The sequence below is a fragment of the Gossypium hirsutum genome, chromosome D09 (assembly GCF_007990345.1).
Source record: "Gossypium hirsutum isolate 1008001.06 chromosome D09, Gossypium_hirsutum_v2.1, whole genome shotgun sequence".
NCBI classification, from domain to species: Eukaryota; Viridiplantae; Streptophyta; class Magnoliopsida; order Malvales; family Malvaceae; genus Gossypium; species Gossypium hirsutum.
Genome location: NC_053445.1, coordinates 37,121,846 through 37,138,897, shown reverse-complemented (window position 1 = coordinate 37,138,897; position 17,052 = coordinate 37,121,846). Strand labels below are relative to the sequence as shown.

Here is a 17,052-nt window from a genome sequence, read left to right as displayed (position 1 = left end):
CTTATTTGGATTTTCAGATAACTCGAATTGTGTAATTCACATTCGAGTTAAACCAAAAAACTTAATTTTTTATTCGACTTGATCCGAATAACTTGATTAACTCAAATAACTCAAACTATTTAATTCAAAATTAAAATTTTTTATCTAGTTTTTCGAATCGAATCGGATTTTGCTCACCCCTAGTTGTTTTAATACTAACTTGTTGGCCAAGGATCTTGTCATGTACAAGGCTTCCAGTTTCGTCCATTATATATATGTTATTTTCTCCTTTCAAAACCTCCTATAACACATTATTTGTTAGGCATAATTGAATTGTGGGTAGAGGTTTTTTTTTTATATAAACTATCCCATTTTTTTGTTCCATGTCGTCAGGTTTCCTCTTTGTAAAAATCCTCTCAAGATCACTTTAGACCAAAATTGCTAACATGCGAACTTGCCATAGATTGAAATTTGTGATGTCGTCGAACTTATCGATATCAAATCTTGATGCTGCCATCTCTGAATGGGTTGAATGCATAAATCGAACTAGCTCTGATACCAATTTGTAGGGAATAAACCTGTGTATGCAACGAACAAGTAAATAAAATAAAATCGAGAAGATCAAACACATAAATTTTATATGAAAAAACTCCTCAAAAGATGATAAAAAGCCACAGGCAAAAGGAGATTTCATTATAATAATTGAGAGTACAAGAGATTGAGAGAATTAAAGGAAAACTCAAAGCCCCAAAAGAAAAACCTTTCAAAACAAAGAACATAATTTTCTCAATCTAAATATTTCTGTTGTGTATAAACCTAGAGTAACTAAGACCTATTTATAGGCTAAAATCTGTAGTGTATTTGACCAGAATAACTCTAGGTTAATCAGAGTTTAAGTGAGAAATTAAAAATAGAGTTTAACCGGGAGAAGAAAAGTTCGAAAAACTTGGACTGCTTGTCGTCACGTTGTGGCGTGACTTAATATGTCATCGAGGCGTGAGAAACCGTTGCGCTGTTGGGACAAAGCCTTGTTGCTTGTCGGGACGAAATGACCATCGCGTCATCGAAACGAATGTGCTGCTCGTCAAGAAGTCACGAGCTATTTGATCAAACTAAGAGGCATTCTACAAAAGTGCCACTCAACCCTTAAAATGCTTTAGGTTGGGCATTGGTGGCTATGAATGTAGAAAAAAAGATTTCATTTATAATATTTTAACTTTTGATGTTGCATATAATTTAAATTTTTAATTTTTTTTACTAGAAATTATGTGCCACGTCACCACCAAGGTGTAATTAAATTTAACGGACTTGATGGAAAGTGTTGGACCTAAAACTAAAATGGTGAAAATGAAAAGTAAAAGCATTAATTGAGCAATAAAAGTAAAGGGATTAATTCTGCACAAACTGAACAGTACAGGGACTATTCTCAAAATTATACCTATAAATAAACCCTCAATTGGCGGGCTAAAATTCCAGGTCTGCTTTTATCTCTTTCGGATCTGGAGTCGATGCTCTGAAGACCAAGAAAAAAAAAACCCTCTCTTTCCGAACATAAACTTCTAAAACGGCTCCATAAAAGAAAAGAAAAAAAAAACTTCTTGACAAATTCTTGTTTTTTTTGCAAAACTTTTGATTTTGCTTTTTAGATTTTGAAATACTGTTTTAGATAGAAAAATTGGGTATATGTAATTTTGGTGGATTTAATTGATTCTCATAATCAATTTTCATTTATTTGAAACAAATGTTTGAAAGCAATAATCTCAGCGTTCAAAGCAATGGAAGAGTCTGATTTTTTTCAGGATGAGCCGGTTGTAACCCAAGGTTAGAAAAAAAAGCCTTCAATTCTTTGTCGTTCTTCTGTTTCTTTCTTTTGGTTGTTTCAATTAGATTGTGAATCGGTTTGTAGCTCGGGCTGGTGCCAAGTTTCAACCCAAGTTTAAACGTAAAGCTAAAGATGGAACCTCTGGCTCAATCCCTTCAAAACCCCCTGTAATCTTGAAGGATGTGGCCACGACGGTAGCATCCGCAGCCATTAATGCAGTTCAAGTTGTGGAACCCGACAACGTTGTAGATGACAGTAAGGGCTCCCAAGTAATAAACCCATCCCAAGTAACTGTCACAGATTCTCTGCTTGCTGAGGTTGCCGTTCCGAATTGTTGCAATGATACGAATTCGAGCTTTGAAAGAACAGTTGGGGAGGTAAAAGAAAAACTATAGTTTGTATCTCATTAGTAATTATATTATATGATCCTCCATGGATCCTCATATATATATTAAGATTAAATTGTGAGGCAATATCTATATTCACACTCAAGTCCGAGTTCAGGTAACATAGAATAGTACTATTGGCGAATTTGTGTGTTTTTTTTAGAGGTTGTGTAAATTATTTGGTAGATTTTGGCACATAGCTTTCATCTGAAGGGAAAAGGAAAAATAGTTAACATGTTGGCATTATTTTCAGAATGCAGACTTATATTTTGGGTTGGATTGTCTTGATCCATTAATTACTCAGTCTTCGACTAATGATGGAGATAATCGGACTGATCATGAAAGAACTGGGACAGAGGTGAAGATCAGTACTTTCGTAGAAGTTTTAGAGTTTCTTGTTTGTATTTACTACCTTGGATTAATTTAGTTCGACTATTTATTTAGTTTCAGGAAGCAGGAGTCTTTCCTGATGTTGATACTCCAGATATTATGTTTGGTATGACAACTGCCTCTGGTATGTGATAGATAGGTTACTATGTTATTCGCGACTTCTCTGCAGGACTTTTTTGTGCCTTTCTGATATCTTTGTCGATGTTCAGGAAGGCGTACTGAAAAATTCAAACCCAAGCCTAGGCTACAAACTAGTGTACCTGCCTCACCGGCTACTGTGGTTGATTGGGTTATGCATCCTGCAACTGCTCGGTTTGTTCCTTCTGAAACAGCATTTAAAGAGGGCTCAATTCCTGACTTTCCATCCGATCATGTTCCCAATTGCGCACCTGTGGATTTAGGTTCTTTTATTCCACCAGATCCTTCTACCTCTGAATGTCCGGTGAATGAGGAACTGGCAAACCTTGCAGTAGCTTCTAATGCAGGTGTTGGTCTTTCTGGAGATGTCCCTGACATGCCTACAGAAGTGGTATTGTTTTCTCTCCCACAACTCTTCCTGTATCTAATATTGAACATGGATAAAACTCGTTTCAAAGTTTCATTATCCGATGCTATCCTGCTTATGTTCCTCTGTTGGTTTTTAGATTTCTACTATCATGGAAAGGAACGCCTCTCTAGTATCAAATCCTTCTCGAGAGTCCAAACAGTCTTCGACTGGAGGTGAGGTGAATGGAAAGGGCGAAGCAAGAAAGCAGTTGAGAGAGCAGGTGACTACTCCACATAATGTTGATGATCTCGAGGATGGGACTTGTAATGACGATGGCCTAGCTGCTGAACTCCCCAGTTATTATGCTGTCGATGAGGATAAAGACGACAATGATGATGATGAATTTAATGTGGAGCATGCATCTCCAAAGAGGAGAACTTCTAAGAGGTCAAAGAAACCTGTGAATGAAAGTGAAAAACCTCCTCGAAAACGTAGGAAAGCTAATGAAGCTCAAAAGAATAAGAAAGCCAATGAAGCATCAGATAATCCAGAAAAAGAACAGCGGAAGAAATTTTCTCATTCAACTCGTAGAAAGAGGAGATTTGGTTGTTACAACATCTAGACATTAAAGTTGTGAGACATTGTTTGTTATATATTTTCCACTAAAATGTCCGTTTTATTTTCCAGTGGATGAGTCTTTACTAACCACGCCAGAGGACGAAATTGACTTTGCAAAGGTGGCCTTGAAGGATCTCATTCTATTAGCAGATTATAAGGAGCGGATAGCGGTACATGTTCTGTCTTTGTATAAAAGATAACATACTTCCCCCAACCCAGCAAAGACTTTTAGCATTAGAATATTAGTGTTTTATCTTTTCTGATGCATTGCTATTGTTCTATTCATGACCTATATCTGTCATGTTATACAGAAGAAAGAGGCTAAAGCATTAAAAGAACCTTTGACCGATCAAAGGTACATGAATTTTTCATTTTCGTAATCATTTCCAACATTGTGTGCAGTCCATTGATTTATGGTTTTGGTTATATTATTTTTGTGCAGTACCCAAAAGAGATTGAATGAGGAAAATGCTCGTGATGAAGAAAGCTCTATTGCTTCAGAACAAGACCAAGGTATTATGGATGATCAAGTCAATGGTAGCGCCCAATCAGACATCTACTTTAATTACCAGACTCTCATGACAAAAGAACCCAGAGCAAGATGGTCAAAACAAGACACAGAGTTGTTTTATGGGGTATGTGCTTGAAGAAATTTTCATCTTTGTTGCTTCCAATAGAAACTAACTAAACTTTATATCAATGAAGTAAAAAAAAAATTAAAAAAGAAAAAAATGTTTTTCCTTTTTTATGCGTGTGTCTGTGTTGCTACAAATTTGTTTTGGTTTAGCAATGGAAAAATTGTATTTGGACCATTGTTGGCATATTGGTCGGGAGGACGTGTCTCTGGATCAGTGTGGTAAAGTTATTTTAAATCCTGTTTTTAAGGTGTTATGAAGAGACATAGGTTTGCAGGATACTTTTGATGACTATTAAGAATGAGCTTATGATCTGATTTTTCACATGATATTTGGTGTAATGCGTTTTAGGCTATTCGGCAATTTGGACCTGATTTTTCATTGATACAACAACTTTTTCCTGGAAGAAGTCGTCATCAGATCAAGCTAAAATTTAAGAATGAAGAGCGTCGATCTCCATTTAAACTTTCAGAGGCTTTAGCAAGTCGTGCCAGCGGTGAAGTTCCTTTTTTGTTGTCTTTGCATCAAATACTTCACCAATCTTATTATTGTCAGCTCTGCATGCTTACAAAATAGTGTGTAGTAATATTATAAAATATTTTGCAGATCATTCCTATTTTGCAAAGGTGATTGAGCAGTTGCAACAAGTTTCTGGTGCAGATCCGGAGGGTCATGGAGATGTTTCCAATGATTTAACATGTGAAGAGGAAGAGGTCACTCCCGAAAATAATGTAAGCTTACTTTTCTTTTACTATCATTATTTTTTTCATAGGATAATAATCTACAGTGATGCTATGGTGATGCGGAGACAGTGTGTGCTGCACATGTTGAGGAGTTCATATGTCCCGCCTGAGGAATATGAATCGATGGGAATGGGTATATGTGTTTACAAGGATTTGATATTGCAAAATGTTGAGAACATAGAAAGTGATAAGGACCTATGTTACTCGGATACTCTAGTATGTTTAATAATGTATTTTGAGGGTTGTAGGAAGATTGTAAATACTAATGCATGTGTCGGATAGTGTTGGTACAGAATGGCTATATGCATTTGCAAGGGTTTAGTATTGTAAAGTTGTAATGAACTTAGGAAGCGATGAACACCTTATTACTCAGACTCGGGTATGTTTACTTTTTTTTTTTCCCGAGATTACCATGTATTTTGAGGAGTCTTGGAAGATCGTACTTTCATACTCTTGTCCAGATATGTGTTGGACACATGAAGAGTTCGGAGCAATATAGATAAATCGAAAACTATTCAATCCCATCGATGAGCATAAACATTCGATCTAGATAATGTCTAATCTCTTCATGTATTTCACATTATGGCTCATTTACTCCCTTCTTGCTAATCACAACCATGCTCCATTTATGTTCCTTTTCTTTGATTGGGGTTGAAATAATCTCACAGTTATGGTATGATTATTTGATAAGGGAACTTAGATGGACCGCTTATTCATTGATTAAATTCTGCATCATCTTCATATACTTGCAGGAGGAAGCGGCGAAATCCAAGCAGGATGAGGATGTAGCAGTTGGAGATCAAGAAGCTGATATTACCCAAGACCATAGTAGTTTGAAGTCCAATGAAATGGATGATGAGGATGATGATGATGAAATATTGAATTCATATCAAAGTGCATTTTAGGAATCCAAACCCCGAAAGGTCGTGTAGATTTTCTTAAAATGTTAGAAGAAATCACAGAAGTGAACATATTGATTTTTTCTTAAAACTATGTTTATTTTTAATGGTATATTTAAGCTTTTAAAATTTAGATCCAGCTTGTATGTTATAAAAGAAACATAAAAGTATATATTTAACAAATCTCATAAAAGTATGAAAATAATGAAATAAATTAAAATTTTGGATTTGGTAAAAAAAAAAATTCCTTTCAGTTTTCACTAACGAAAAATAATAACAAAAAAAGGGAAGTATGAAAAGTCAAACAAGTTTTGTAGTTAAATGGTGACATGTGTTAGTATGTAATGAAAAATTAGCGAAATGATCCACGGAAGGAATTTGTTGGAATAACATGAACAATTTGAGGATTGAATTATAATGTTTTAAAATTTGAGGAATATTTAGTGGGATTAATCTTTTAACTTCATATAGGTTAAATTCAAGAATAAAATTTGTAGCCAAAGCCCAAAGCCACTTTGGCCGATATGGTTAAATTATATATAGAGTTAATTTTGTTGGTAGTAATTTGGATGAAATATATTTATTATTTTTCTAAAAAAGATATAATTTTAAAAAATGATAATTCTTTTGTTGAACAAATATCTCACAAGTCTAGTTTAACTTATTATTTTTAACTATTACTGTCAACTTAAATTCAAATATAATCGAATTTATTTTTCTCAAAATCAACTTTTATGTAAAATTAAAATAAATTACGAAAAATAAAAGTAAGGCCAATTGCCCAATTGGCGGTAGGCAGATAGATTATTAAGTTGTATTTTGTTCGTCCTTGTCGAGCGACGAAGCTTCGCTTGTATTGCTTATGATGCGTCGCTCTGCATCTAAGAAAGCCGGTCAGCCCAATTCAACCAATTCCATTAACTTTTCTCCCTCCGATCTCTTTCGCACCGGTAATTCTCTCTCTCTCTTTTATTTTATGGTTGATTTTGGAAATGATTTAATTAAGAACGAAAGCGCGTTAAAGGAATTATGTAATTTTGGTGGATTTGATTGATACGATGAGCTATCATGAAATTTAGTTTAGTAAGTAGAAAGATTGAACGGAATTGAAAATCAACGAGAGAAATCCTTAGATTACTGGAGTGGAAGGCGAAATCTCGTGTTTAATCTTCGAACACAACACTCCTGTTAATTTTAAGGCTAGAAAATAGCTTCATTCTTAGGGTAGTCAACTCTGAAATTGGTGTTCAAATCATGGATTAGTTAGAGAAGTTGAAGCAACTGAAGGAAATCGTTGAGCCTAACTGATAAAAATTATGTCTTGATATCAATATATATTACATCTATAATCTACTTGTTGGCAAGATGAGGCTTCTCGGCTTGGGTTAAACATAGTGGAAAATCTTCCTATCTTTGGCTCTGTCTGTTTGTTTTGTCTGACGACAAAAGGACAGGTTTGATTTCAGCTTTAGATTCTATCAAACTTCAAAGTATGGCTAGCAGATATTCTAATTACGAGCAGGAGAAGATAATTAGCAGTTCCTCATTGGAGTAGAAGTCAACTAGTAATCAATTCTTTTTAATTGAAATGAGAAATAGCGGCAGATTATATGCAATCTGAACTGGTTCTGGAGCACATGTGGAGGTCTTACATCAAATAGGGTCGCAAGTTGCAACAAAAGCTTAATAATTTGAATTGAAGCTCCAGTGGGTTTTCAGAAAAAAAATATGCATTTAGAAATTTCAAAGAGCAAGAACAGGTACAGAACTCAGCGATAGGGGTTCACATGAGAACTATACAGTGTTTTTGAGTTCCAAAAACTAATTTGTTAAACCAAGCATACTCTCTAATCTAGGAGACCAATCGTAACAAGCTTAATATTTGGTTCTTAAAATACTTCATTGACATGTAATTTACCTGAGCCTACCTTGAAAGATGACATAAAACTCTTAATCCTTGCATGAGACTTGAGACCTCATTGTAGATGATGTAGCTAGAATGCTTTTAACATTTATTTATTGCTCAAGTTTATTATCTAAGTTGTTGTAAGGCTACGTAGTAAATGAATTGACACTGTTCTGTATTTCTCAGCTTCAAGTAGGGCATCTTCAAAAGAGATGGAACGGATTGACAACCTGTTTCATTCTTATGCCAATAGGTCTCTTGGTATGATTGAGTAAGTACTTAGTAGCACATGTTCAATTTGTGATATTGGTCTTACCTTGTAATTTTGGAGAGATTTCTTTGGTATCTTGTGGATTTTGATAATTACTAATATATTAGATTACCATATTCTAGATAGTTTTGCATGTTGAAAATTTGTAAACATCTGTCAATATCATTGAAGTTAGGTCCTATATAGTGATTAAACCATATGAATTTTGCTCACTTGTCATTCGTATAGGTTTTACTATTTTAAGGATCTTATTGTTAGCCCCATGTTGAATTTGTAGGCTTTTGCAAGTACATTTCTATCTGAATAAATAGTTGCAAAAGCAAGGAAGAACATATATCTCACTTGCGACAAGTTTTGGAGGTGCTGAAAAAAGAGGAGCTTTTTTGGAATTTGAATAAGTGTTTTTGGGGTTTTATCAGACAATAAATTGCTCCAAAATCTAAGAATTCAAGCTAACTGGTTTTTTATGCACTAGCTTCCATGTAGTTTGGACTCTGTAGTGAGTGGTAGATGTAGATATGTTTCCAACAAGGATATAGTTATCTTTTCTAAGTTTTTTCTTGGAAGTTTAGTACTCCATAGGTATGTCAATTAGGTATGGTGCTTTGGGAAATTGAAGAGTTAGAACAACTTATAATAGAAGTGCCCAAATAATAATGGAATTAGTTTAGGCGGTCATGTACAAATAATATCAGTAACTTTTTTCTAGAAATTCTTAATACTATCAAACGACTCCTGTGTAAAGCTAAAATAATGATGTTGAAAAATGAATTATGTTTTTTTGTATATGATCTTTAAAGTGATGGATATTAAAAATTGATGTTATCATTATAGAAATCATTGTACTTTTGACTATTTTTGAAATGCATTGTAATGTTATGATACATTATTTGAGCAGCCCAGAAGGGATTGAAACTTTATGTTCTGATATGGAAGTTGATCACACAGATGTTAGGATCTTGATGCTTGCTTGGTAAGTTTCGCATAGATTCATCTGATGATCCATTTGTAACTTCTAGTTTAAGCTTTTGTGTTAAATGCTACATTTCCATGGCAGGAAAATGAAAGCAGAAAAACAAGGATACTTCACCCTGGTAAGAATTTTTGTTTTACCATCTTCATTTGCTTTTATTTCAAAAGGCAAGTTTTGTCTATTATATTTTCATTGAATAACATAACTATTAGGTTGATTGTCCTTTGTTAATTGTCATACCATGTGAGTCCAAAAACTCACTGCTTGACTCTTAAAGATTCGTATCAATGATTGTCCCAATTTGTATCAATAATTTGAAGAGCTTCTTCATGAGTAAAAATTGAAGCATGATTCATATCAATGGCTGTCCTAACTTTGCTTTTATGTACAACTTTACTTGATAGATTTCTCCTTCAAGATTATCAACGCCTTTAACCAGTACAGAATAGTAAATTTTCTAAACTGTTCCACCTTCCTTTTCTTCAACTTGATTAACTAGCTCCCTTACCTTTCTCCCTTAGTGTTTTGACTATGAATCCTTGACTTCTTCCTACACCATCCTCAATTGAAACTCCCCCTTCAATGGCAACAACACAACATAAACTTAATAATAATAAAAAATCATCAAAGTTTAAATTTAAGGTTCATGAAAAGAAGGTAGAATGTCACGGTTCAAGCTAGATTTCTTCCCCTTCTAGTTGACCGAATATAGGTGATTTCTCTCAATTTTTCTCTCCTCCCTTTCAATAGCAAAAGGTTAAACTAATTTTCTCACTCAAATAAGAATGGAAATCTAAGGATTTAACCACTTGAAGGTCACAATTTAAGCTTCTCTTTTTTTACTTTCTAGTTTAGCTGATTCTTTGTAAAGCTTTCTCTCTAATTTTTCTTTGTTCTTCTCACTCCTCCTTTTCTTTCTTTTCTCCTATTGTCTAGAATAATCTCACACTCCCTTACCCCCTACAACAGTCGGCTGCCCTGTGAACAATGCGGGGAATGTTGTCATCTCCTTAAGATGACACTTAGCCCTTTAACTTTCGTGGTTTAACAGCCTTTTGACACCTAGCTTTCATATATATGTTTTACCTTAATAAATTAACTATTATTAGCTTAAATATTACCCCCAACCGATTAACTTAGTTGTTTAAATCTTGAGTTGATTTGATTAGTATCTAATCTTTATGATTTAATCATTATATCTATGAGTTGTGAAAATGTCTAGTTTCTCAACAAAAAACGCATTTTGTAGACTGAAGTTTCTTCTTCTTAATGCAGTTATGATTCCTCAGAGTATCATAATAACATGGATATATGTTGGCTGATGCATTATGTTTGGCGCAATTAATATACTTGTTCCTTAAATTCCAAGCTCTCTATGAGTAGATATATGTATTTGTGTGTTTTTATATGTTTTTAGTTAAATTATATGTTCAAAAATGGATTAGAGTCTTACCTTTATAGGAGGAATGGCGAAGAGGAATGAAAGCACTGAGAGCTGACACTGTAAGTAAATTAAGGAAGGCCCTGCCAGAGCTAGAGAAAGAGGTAGAAAATTCTAAAAAACTTGATATCTGAAAGCATGCATGATATTCAGTAGGCTTGTTTCATATGAACTATAATTGAGGGGTATGCTATGAAAGTGCTGATGCTCTGTCTCATATTAAATAGGTCAAGAGACCAGCAAACTTTGAGGATTTCTATTCCTATTCATTCTGCTATTGCCTGACAGGTATTATGATAATACTATGATACCTAGTGTGGATGCTTAAATACCTTTTTTTCCTGATAGCACTCCCCCTGACTTCCTCAAATTTACTGCTGCAGAGGAGAAACAAAAGAGTATAGATATAGAGAGCATATGTCAATTGCTGGATCTTGTTTTAGGATCCCATTTCCGAGCGCAAGTTGACTATTTTATTGAGTATTTGAAGGTGGGTTGCTACTATTGTTAAATGCAACCTTGGAAATTGTAGATGTTTATGCTTCACATTCTTGATTTCCGGGATGTTACTGTTTATATGTGCACAATCTCATCTGTTATTGTGGGTGAGTGAGTTCATTTCAGTTTTAGCTGCTAGGATTTTGGAATCTATTTTGTTAAATGATTCTGTGCAGTCTATATTCATATGGATCACATTGTTATACTGATGAGCTCTTCAAAATATTCTGTGGAAAATAGGGTTATTGTTTTAACTTAATATTTAATCTTTGAGCTTTAAGTGGTTGCTGAAATGATCATTGAATCTGACAACTTGATATGCTAGATTATGGAAACAATTTGCCCATTTCTAATGTGGTGCTATGTATGTGGTGCTATGTTTCTTAAGTTATCCATCCAGATTAGAGGAAGAGAAAATATCCTCTTACTATTCTTGTGTTGTTAATGCAGATTCAGAGTGATTATAAGGTCATAAACATGGATCAATGGATGGGTTTTTTTCGGTTCTGCAATGAGGTACCTCAAAGTTTATCTTTGTCATGGAATTTTCTATTGTGTTACCCATGTGTAGATGTTCCCTTATTTAAAAAAGAAAATATAGGGAAAGTGAATAGTTCTGTGCATTTCTTAAGATATGCTCACACAGACATCACTTTGTGAAAGAAAAAAAAAAATCTGGAGTGACTGAATTATACCAGTATCTTTCAAATGGATACTTTTAGTTAATAATTATTGGGAATGTGATGCCATATTCAGTACACTCAAAAATGAAGACATTAACAGCAATTTGGTAGTATGTGGTAGAAGTTCCATGGCATATTTGTAGACTAAGGGTGGGTTTGGATGGGCGATTGGGTGCGGTGCGGTGCGGTGCGTTTAGTTTATTTTTTGTCTCACGCTATAATATCGCTATAGTGTCTAATCTCACCGCCACCGCTGTTTTTACACTAACCACATGTAAACGTACCGCCCATCCAAACTCACCCTAAGATAAGAGAGGAGACTGAAGGGGTGCCCTCTTTTTCTGCAGATTTTGGGTTATAATTGATTCCCTGCTCATGAGAGCTCTTTTCTCTGAGTACTTTTTCTTTTTCATTGATAGATTTCTTTATATTTTATGCTGGATGAGATTTCTAAACCGCTTGGTATACTTTTTCTTTAGTGGTTAAAATTTCCAGTTCTTGCAACAACACTTTCTCTGGCAGAAAAAATTGAAGAATACAAATGGTAGGAACTGGTTGATGTTTCCAGTTCTATATGTTGTTGTAGAATAGATCCGCCTTATATTAATAATTGAGGAAGTGCTTACCTTATTTCCTTTTTTGATGTTTTTAACAGATAAGTTTCCCGGACTTCAGTAGTTATAATCCGGACCTTGCTTGGCCATTGATCCTGGATAATTTCGTAGAGTGGATGCAGTCGAAGCAGACCTGAAATTATTTGGTTTGGTCAACTTCTCAGCTGTAACCTCCATCTATCTATATAAAGGCTGGTGCTTTAAAGTTTAAACTCCCCCTTTTCTTTGCTCCCTTTTTCTAGAGCCTTATGTAGATTTCCCGATAGGGCATAAATTAGTCAACTTGAAAGATTTTGCAAGCACACCATTCTTTAATCAAAACTGTTGTGAATAATTTGTTGTCAGGAATGTTTGTATTGCTGATTTTTTTTTTTTGAAAACATGAAAGTCTTATCCAAAACCGACCTTCCAAAATTACCTCTTCTTGTTACAAATGTATTGGGGAGTCTCAATATATTGAATTGTAGCACCCATCAGTAATACTTCTAAACTGTGGTCTAACTAGATTTATTATAGTAAAATGTCTTCATCTTCAATGCAGTTGGATTGTGATGTTATATTATGAACAAAACTATATTTATCAGATTAAGACATCTTAGATTTGTTCAAATTTTATTCTGATTCTTTTCATATTTCATAAATTTAGCTCCTGTTGACCTAGAGCTACTTTTTTCATAAATCTCCCTGGAAGGTATTGGCTTTATTGCAGGCATGCCTAAGCTACGATGCTAAGCTATGTTACCGGCACATGGTTGCGTGTCAGACACGGGTATGTGTCCTACATGGGTATGTTCAGTTTTTTTTAAGGATTTTCCTGTACTTGAAGGGTCTTTGGAGTATCATATCTTCATGCTTATGTCCAAATATATATCAGACACGGATATTTTAAGAAAAATGAAGAGTTGTAGTAACTTAGATACCAGGCTCCTGCAACCATTAAGAATGATCTTAAGAGGATGGATCTGGATTGTAGCAACATTCTCAGATCACCCACTCCTTTAGAAGCTATTTTCTTCACTCAAATTGGTGAATTATACTCCTTTCATATATCCATCGCTGCAAAGACCATCCTTATCTTCAAAGATGTATCTTTTTGTACCTATATTGGACAGTAATCAGCAGCCAGCACTGCCATTTTTATGTCAAAAACAACACTCTCAGGCATAGCCATGCAATCTGTTGGACATCAGGTTCGGGCATTGTGTGAATTCCAGCAAGTAATAAATTAGCTAACTACGCCAATTCTCTGATACAATAAGCTTGAGCTACTTCATTTTGTATAACATTGATTCAGATAATTGACTTTTAAAATAGAAGTTTTGCATTAAAAAATTCGAGTTTTACTAATTTTGAACCAAAAACGAAATCAAGCTCAAATTTGGAAAAGAGTTCAATCTCATCTCTATTTCACGTTTATTTATTATCATCAATTTCCAACATTATTCAATGATAAAACCCAACTTAAAACTTACCATGAACGGTCAAATTTCAATTATCAAAAGTTCAGTTTATCCACTCAATTTAAAAATAAATTAAGCTTAACCCGTATGTACTCCTAACCTTAATTCTAAAATCAAAGTAAGACTTAACTCAGTTATTGAATTAGCTTAAAAGAGTCAATTCAATAAAATCGATGCCCAATGAGTTCAAAATTGATTGTCCTAATAGATTTAGGTGTCTACATAATGCATTACTTTAATTTCTATAACTTTTTCCCTTTAATACTTAATGTTTATATAATTTTTTTAAGTAACCAAAATAAAAATAACTTAAAAGTTGGATGATCAAAATAAAAGTGTAAACATATTATGTAGTGTGTACAGTCAACTGCCATTTTAGATTTAACGTTTGGGTGACTAAAATGAAGATGATTTAAAAATTTAATGACAAAATTGCAAAGATTTCTTTCAGTGACCAAAGTGAAAGTATTCTAAAAGTTGGGTGACCAACTGAGTAGTTTAACCGTATAAATACAGCATTTATTAACCCTAATAGTCCCTCTCTCTCGTCTCTACAATTCAGTTTTTTTTTCCTTCTCTTCTCATCGCAGTTCTCACCCACCGCCGTGTCCGCTGGTTTTTTCCGGATCTGACCCGTTCCCCGTGTCGGATCGCGTCGACTCAGGTACAGCACCCCAAATTGCCGAGTCCGGGCAACGAAGGTGGCATGGTGTGTGAACTGTGAACAGAGTGTTTAAGAGTTGAATATGGTATTATACACCGCATTTTCATTTCCCTTTTCAACACAGTTTGTTTATTTATTTTCTTTTGAGATTAATGCTTGTGATATGGCAAACCTGTCTGATTATGCAACAAACTTTGTTCCTTTGCTGATTGTTTCTTCTTCTAAGTTCTCTATCTTAGTACAAAATCCATTACCAACAAAAATAATTGGTTTTTTTTTTCCATTTCATTTAAATCTTTCCTTCTATTTCTTCAACTTTTTTTTTGGTCATTTTTATAGATGAAGTATTATGGAGCTTGAAGAACTAATAAAAACCTGCTATTAGCAATTAAAGTTTCAAGCTTAAAAATGGGTATGGTATGGTCCTGACTGCATAAGCTACTGTCCCTAGCATTGGTATGTTTCGCGCCAGAAGTATTTGTGCTCGATTCTCAACCCATTTCAAGACAAGACCCTTCTGCAGCAGCATCAAAGATGGCAAGAACAAGAAGAAGAACAACATCGACATTGTTGATGGCAAGATTGAATCAAATGTGAGCACTTTCAATGAGTCGTATCGTCAGCTTGACAATCTTGACTTCTTGACTGCTGCTAAGATCCTCTTCACTCATCCACCAAAGAAAAAGAAATTTGGGTATTACTCTCTGTTTTAGCATTTGCTTGAGGAATTCAATGGTAGGAGTAAAAATTAAGGCTGCTAAAATTGAATAGTTTTAAGTTCTTCATGGAGCATTTCGTTATACAATTGAATGTGATGAGAAGTTGATAAGATATACATGATACAGTTTGCACTTTGTATCTTTTTGTTCTCCTCAATTCCACATTTTACTTGTTATCATTAAAAAATCAAATGGGTTTCATTTGGTTTCCTTTGTAAATTAATAGATCTTTCATACAATCCCAACTGTCCCTGTTCTTGTTATGTTCAGTTCAATGCTCTGAATGAGTTGCAGTCCTTGCATTATTCATGAAGTTCTCAAACTCGCCATATCTTTAATCTGAGAGGCCAAGATCTTTTAAAATGATTTGAATTGAGTGAAAGCATTGTCTTCTCTCATAATTAGTGCTTTAGTTAACTTCTTGGCATCTTTCTATAGTTGTTGGGGGACTTATGCTTCCGTATTTTAATTTTATTTCAGGCTAGATTTCCATTTGGTGCAGCTTTTCTTTGCGTGCATGCCTTCATTGGGTATCTCAACTAACAAGCTTAACATCTGTTGATTTTATATTTGGAAGATCTCTTGGTTTACTGCTGGTTTAAAAAATTATATTTGTTCTGTAACAGCTGTGTACTTGGTAGCTCAATATGCTCGCTATGAAATGAGGAAAATGGAAGCGGTAACTAAATTTTCCTTTTCGCTGTGTCTCTATCTTTAAGCTTATTTTCTTTCACCTAAAACTGTTTCATTCACCTCAGGAGCTAGAGGAGAAAAAGAAGCACGAAGAAGAAGAAATGAAAAGGAAGCAAGAAGAAGAGGAGAAAGATAAAGAGGTGGAACAAATTGCCCCTGATTCAGAGCTTTTCGAGGTAAAAAGGAGACTAGGTAAGCTAGAGGAGGCAGTAAAGGAAATCGCTGTTGAGTCAAAGAAACAATCGGCAGTTAGCATAACTAAAACTCAGCAAAATGCTAGTGAACCGGGTGAAGACAAAAGTAAATCAGAGTCTAGCAGTTCCGCTGTGGTGCAAGACAAGGCTATTAAACAAAAATCTACCGGACAAATACCAAACGCTGATCCTAGCAATGCAAGAAGTGTATCACCAGATTCTGATGCTTCCCGGAAGGATCAAAAGGGTGAGAACCAGATTGGAGGACCTTCTCAAGATGCCAAAAGATGACGAGCCTTTTGTGGTATACAAACAAAACTTCTATTCTTTTTCGCTTTTTAAGAAAAGCATACAGCACTTTGACAAAGTTTATTGGGACAAATACCAAATGCTGATCCTAGCAATGCAAGAAGTGTGTCACCAGATTCTGATGCTTCCTGGAAGGATCAAAGGGTGAGAACCGGATTGGAGGACCTTCTCAAGATGCCAAAAGATGATGGAGAGCCTTTTGTGGTATACAAACAAAACTTTCGTTCTTTCTCTTTTTAAGAAAAGCATACAGCACTTGCACCAAAGTCTATTGACCCTAGGATATAGTGTGTGCTTTACTTCTCTCTAGTTCCTGTTTTGATCAACCAACTTTAAAAATTTTCAATTTAGGCACTAATGTTTAAATTTGTTCTTGTATAATAACACATCAGTACTTACATATTTAATAAATTTGATGTAATTCTAAATAATTTAATAAATTTAACCTTTTAAATTTATAAATACCATCAATTTGACTTTTAAAATTGAGGCATTTCACATCTATTATTTGTTTTATTTATAGTTGAAATTATTTAATTCGGTACTTAACTCTTTTTGTTTATGTATTTTATTAGTGCTAGAAATTAGTTAAACATCATTATATAAATTTAAAAAAAAGAAAATATAATAAAATTATATAAATAATTTAATATTTTAAAAAAATAAAT

General features: G+C 34.3%; 3 protein-coding genes across 6 annotated transcripts; all 3 read left to right on the top strand.

Annotated features, from left to right (window-relative positions):
* Positions 1-1,453: 1,453 nt before the first annotated feature.
* LOC107891629 (transcription factor TFIIIB component B'' homolog) lies at positions 1,454-6,092 on the top strand. The gene is made up of 12 exons (XM_016816473.2): positions 1,454-1,800; positions 1,886-2,178; positions 2,441-2,545; positions 2,632-2,701; positions 2,787-3,106; positions 3,222-3,669; positions 3,752-3,852; positions 3,994-4,037; positions 4,125-4,317; positions 4,669-4,813; positions 4,924-5,048; positions 5,813-6,092. Exons 1-12 carry the CDS (start codon positions 1,755-1,757, stop codon positions 5,963-5,965), a joined length of 2,043 nt encoding a protein of 680 aa, XP_016671962.2. The 5' UTR covers positions 1,454-1,754; the 3' UTR covers positions 5,966-6,092.
* Positions 6,093-6,588: 496 nt separating this feature from the next.
* LOC107891628 (DCN1-like protein 4) lies at positions 6,589-12,928 on the top strand. Of its 2 annotated transcripts, XM_016816472.2 has the most exons (10): positions 6,735-6,909; positions 8,052-8,136; positions 9,035-9,109; positions 9,194-9,230; positions 10,571-10,654; positions 10,778-10,838; positions 10,934-11,040; positions 11,499-11,564; positions 12,211-12,275; positions 12,387-12,928. In XM_016816472.2, coding segments are annotated over exons 1-10 (669 nt in total). In that variant the 5' UTR covers positions 6,735-6,821; the 3' UTR covers positions 12,388-12,928. The 2 variants fall into 2 exon arrangements, with proteins under 2 accessions (XP_016671960.2, XP_016671961.1); XM_016816471.2 differs by lacking the exon at positions 12,211-12,275 and having other exon boundaries at positions 6,589-6,909.
* A 1,420-nt stretch (positions 12,929-14,348) lies between these two features.
* On the top strand, positions 14,349-16,795 carry LOC107891627 (protein MNN4). 3 transcript variants are annotated; one of them, XM_016816470.2, is made up of 6 exons: positions 14,352-14,554; positions 14,809-15,163; positions 15,669-15,718; positions 15,815-15,867; positions 15,947-16,379; positions 16,477-16,795. In XM_016816470.2, the coding sequence occupies exons 2-5, from the start codon at positions 14,928-14,930 to the stop codon at positions 16,364-16,366; spliced, it is 759 nt and encodes a 252-aa protein (XP_016671959.1). In that variant the 5' UTR covers positions 14,352-14,554; positions 14,809-14,927; the 3' UTR covers positions 16,367-16,379; positions 16,477-16,795. The 3 variants fall into 3 exon arrangements, with proteins under 3 accessions (XP_016671958.1, XP_040956450.1, XP_016671959.1); XM_016816469.2 differs by having other exon boundaries at positions 14,349-14,554; positions 15,947-16,795; XM_041100516.1 differs by having other exon boundaries at positions 14,351-14,554; positions 14,921-15,163; positions 15,947-16,795.
* Positions 16,796-17,052: the final 257 nt, after the last annotated feature.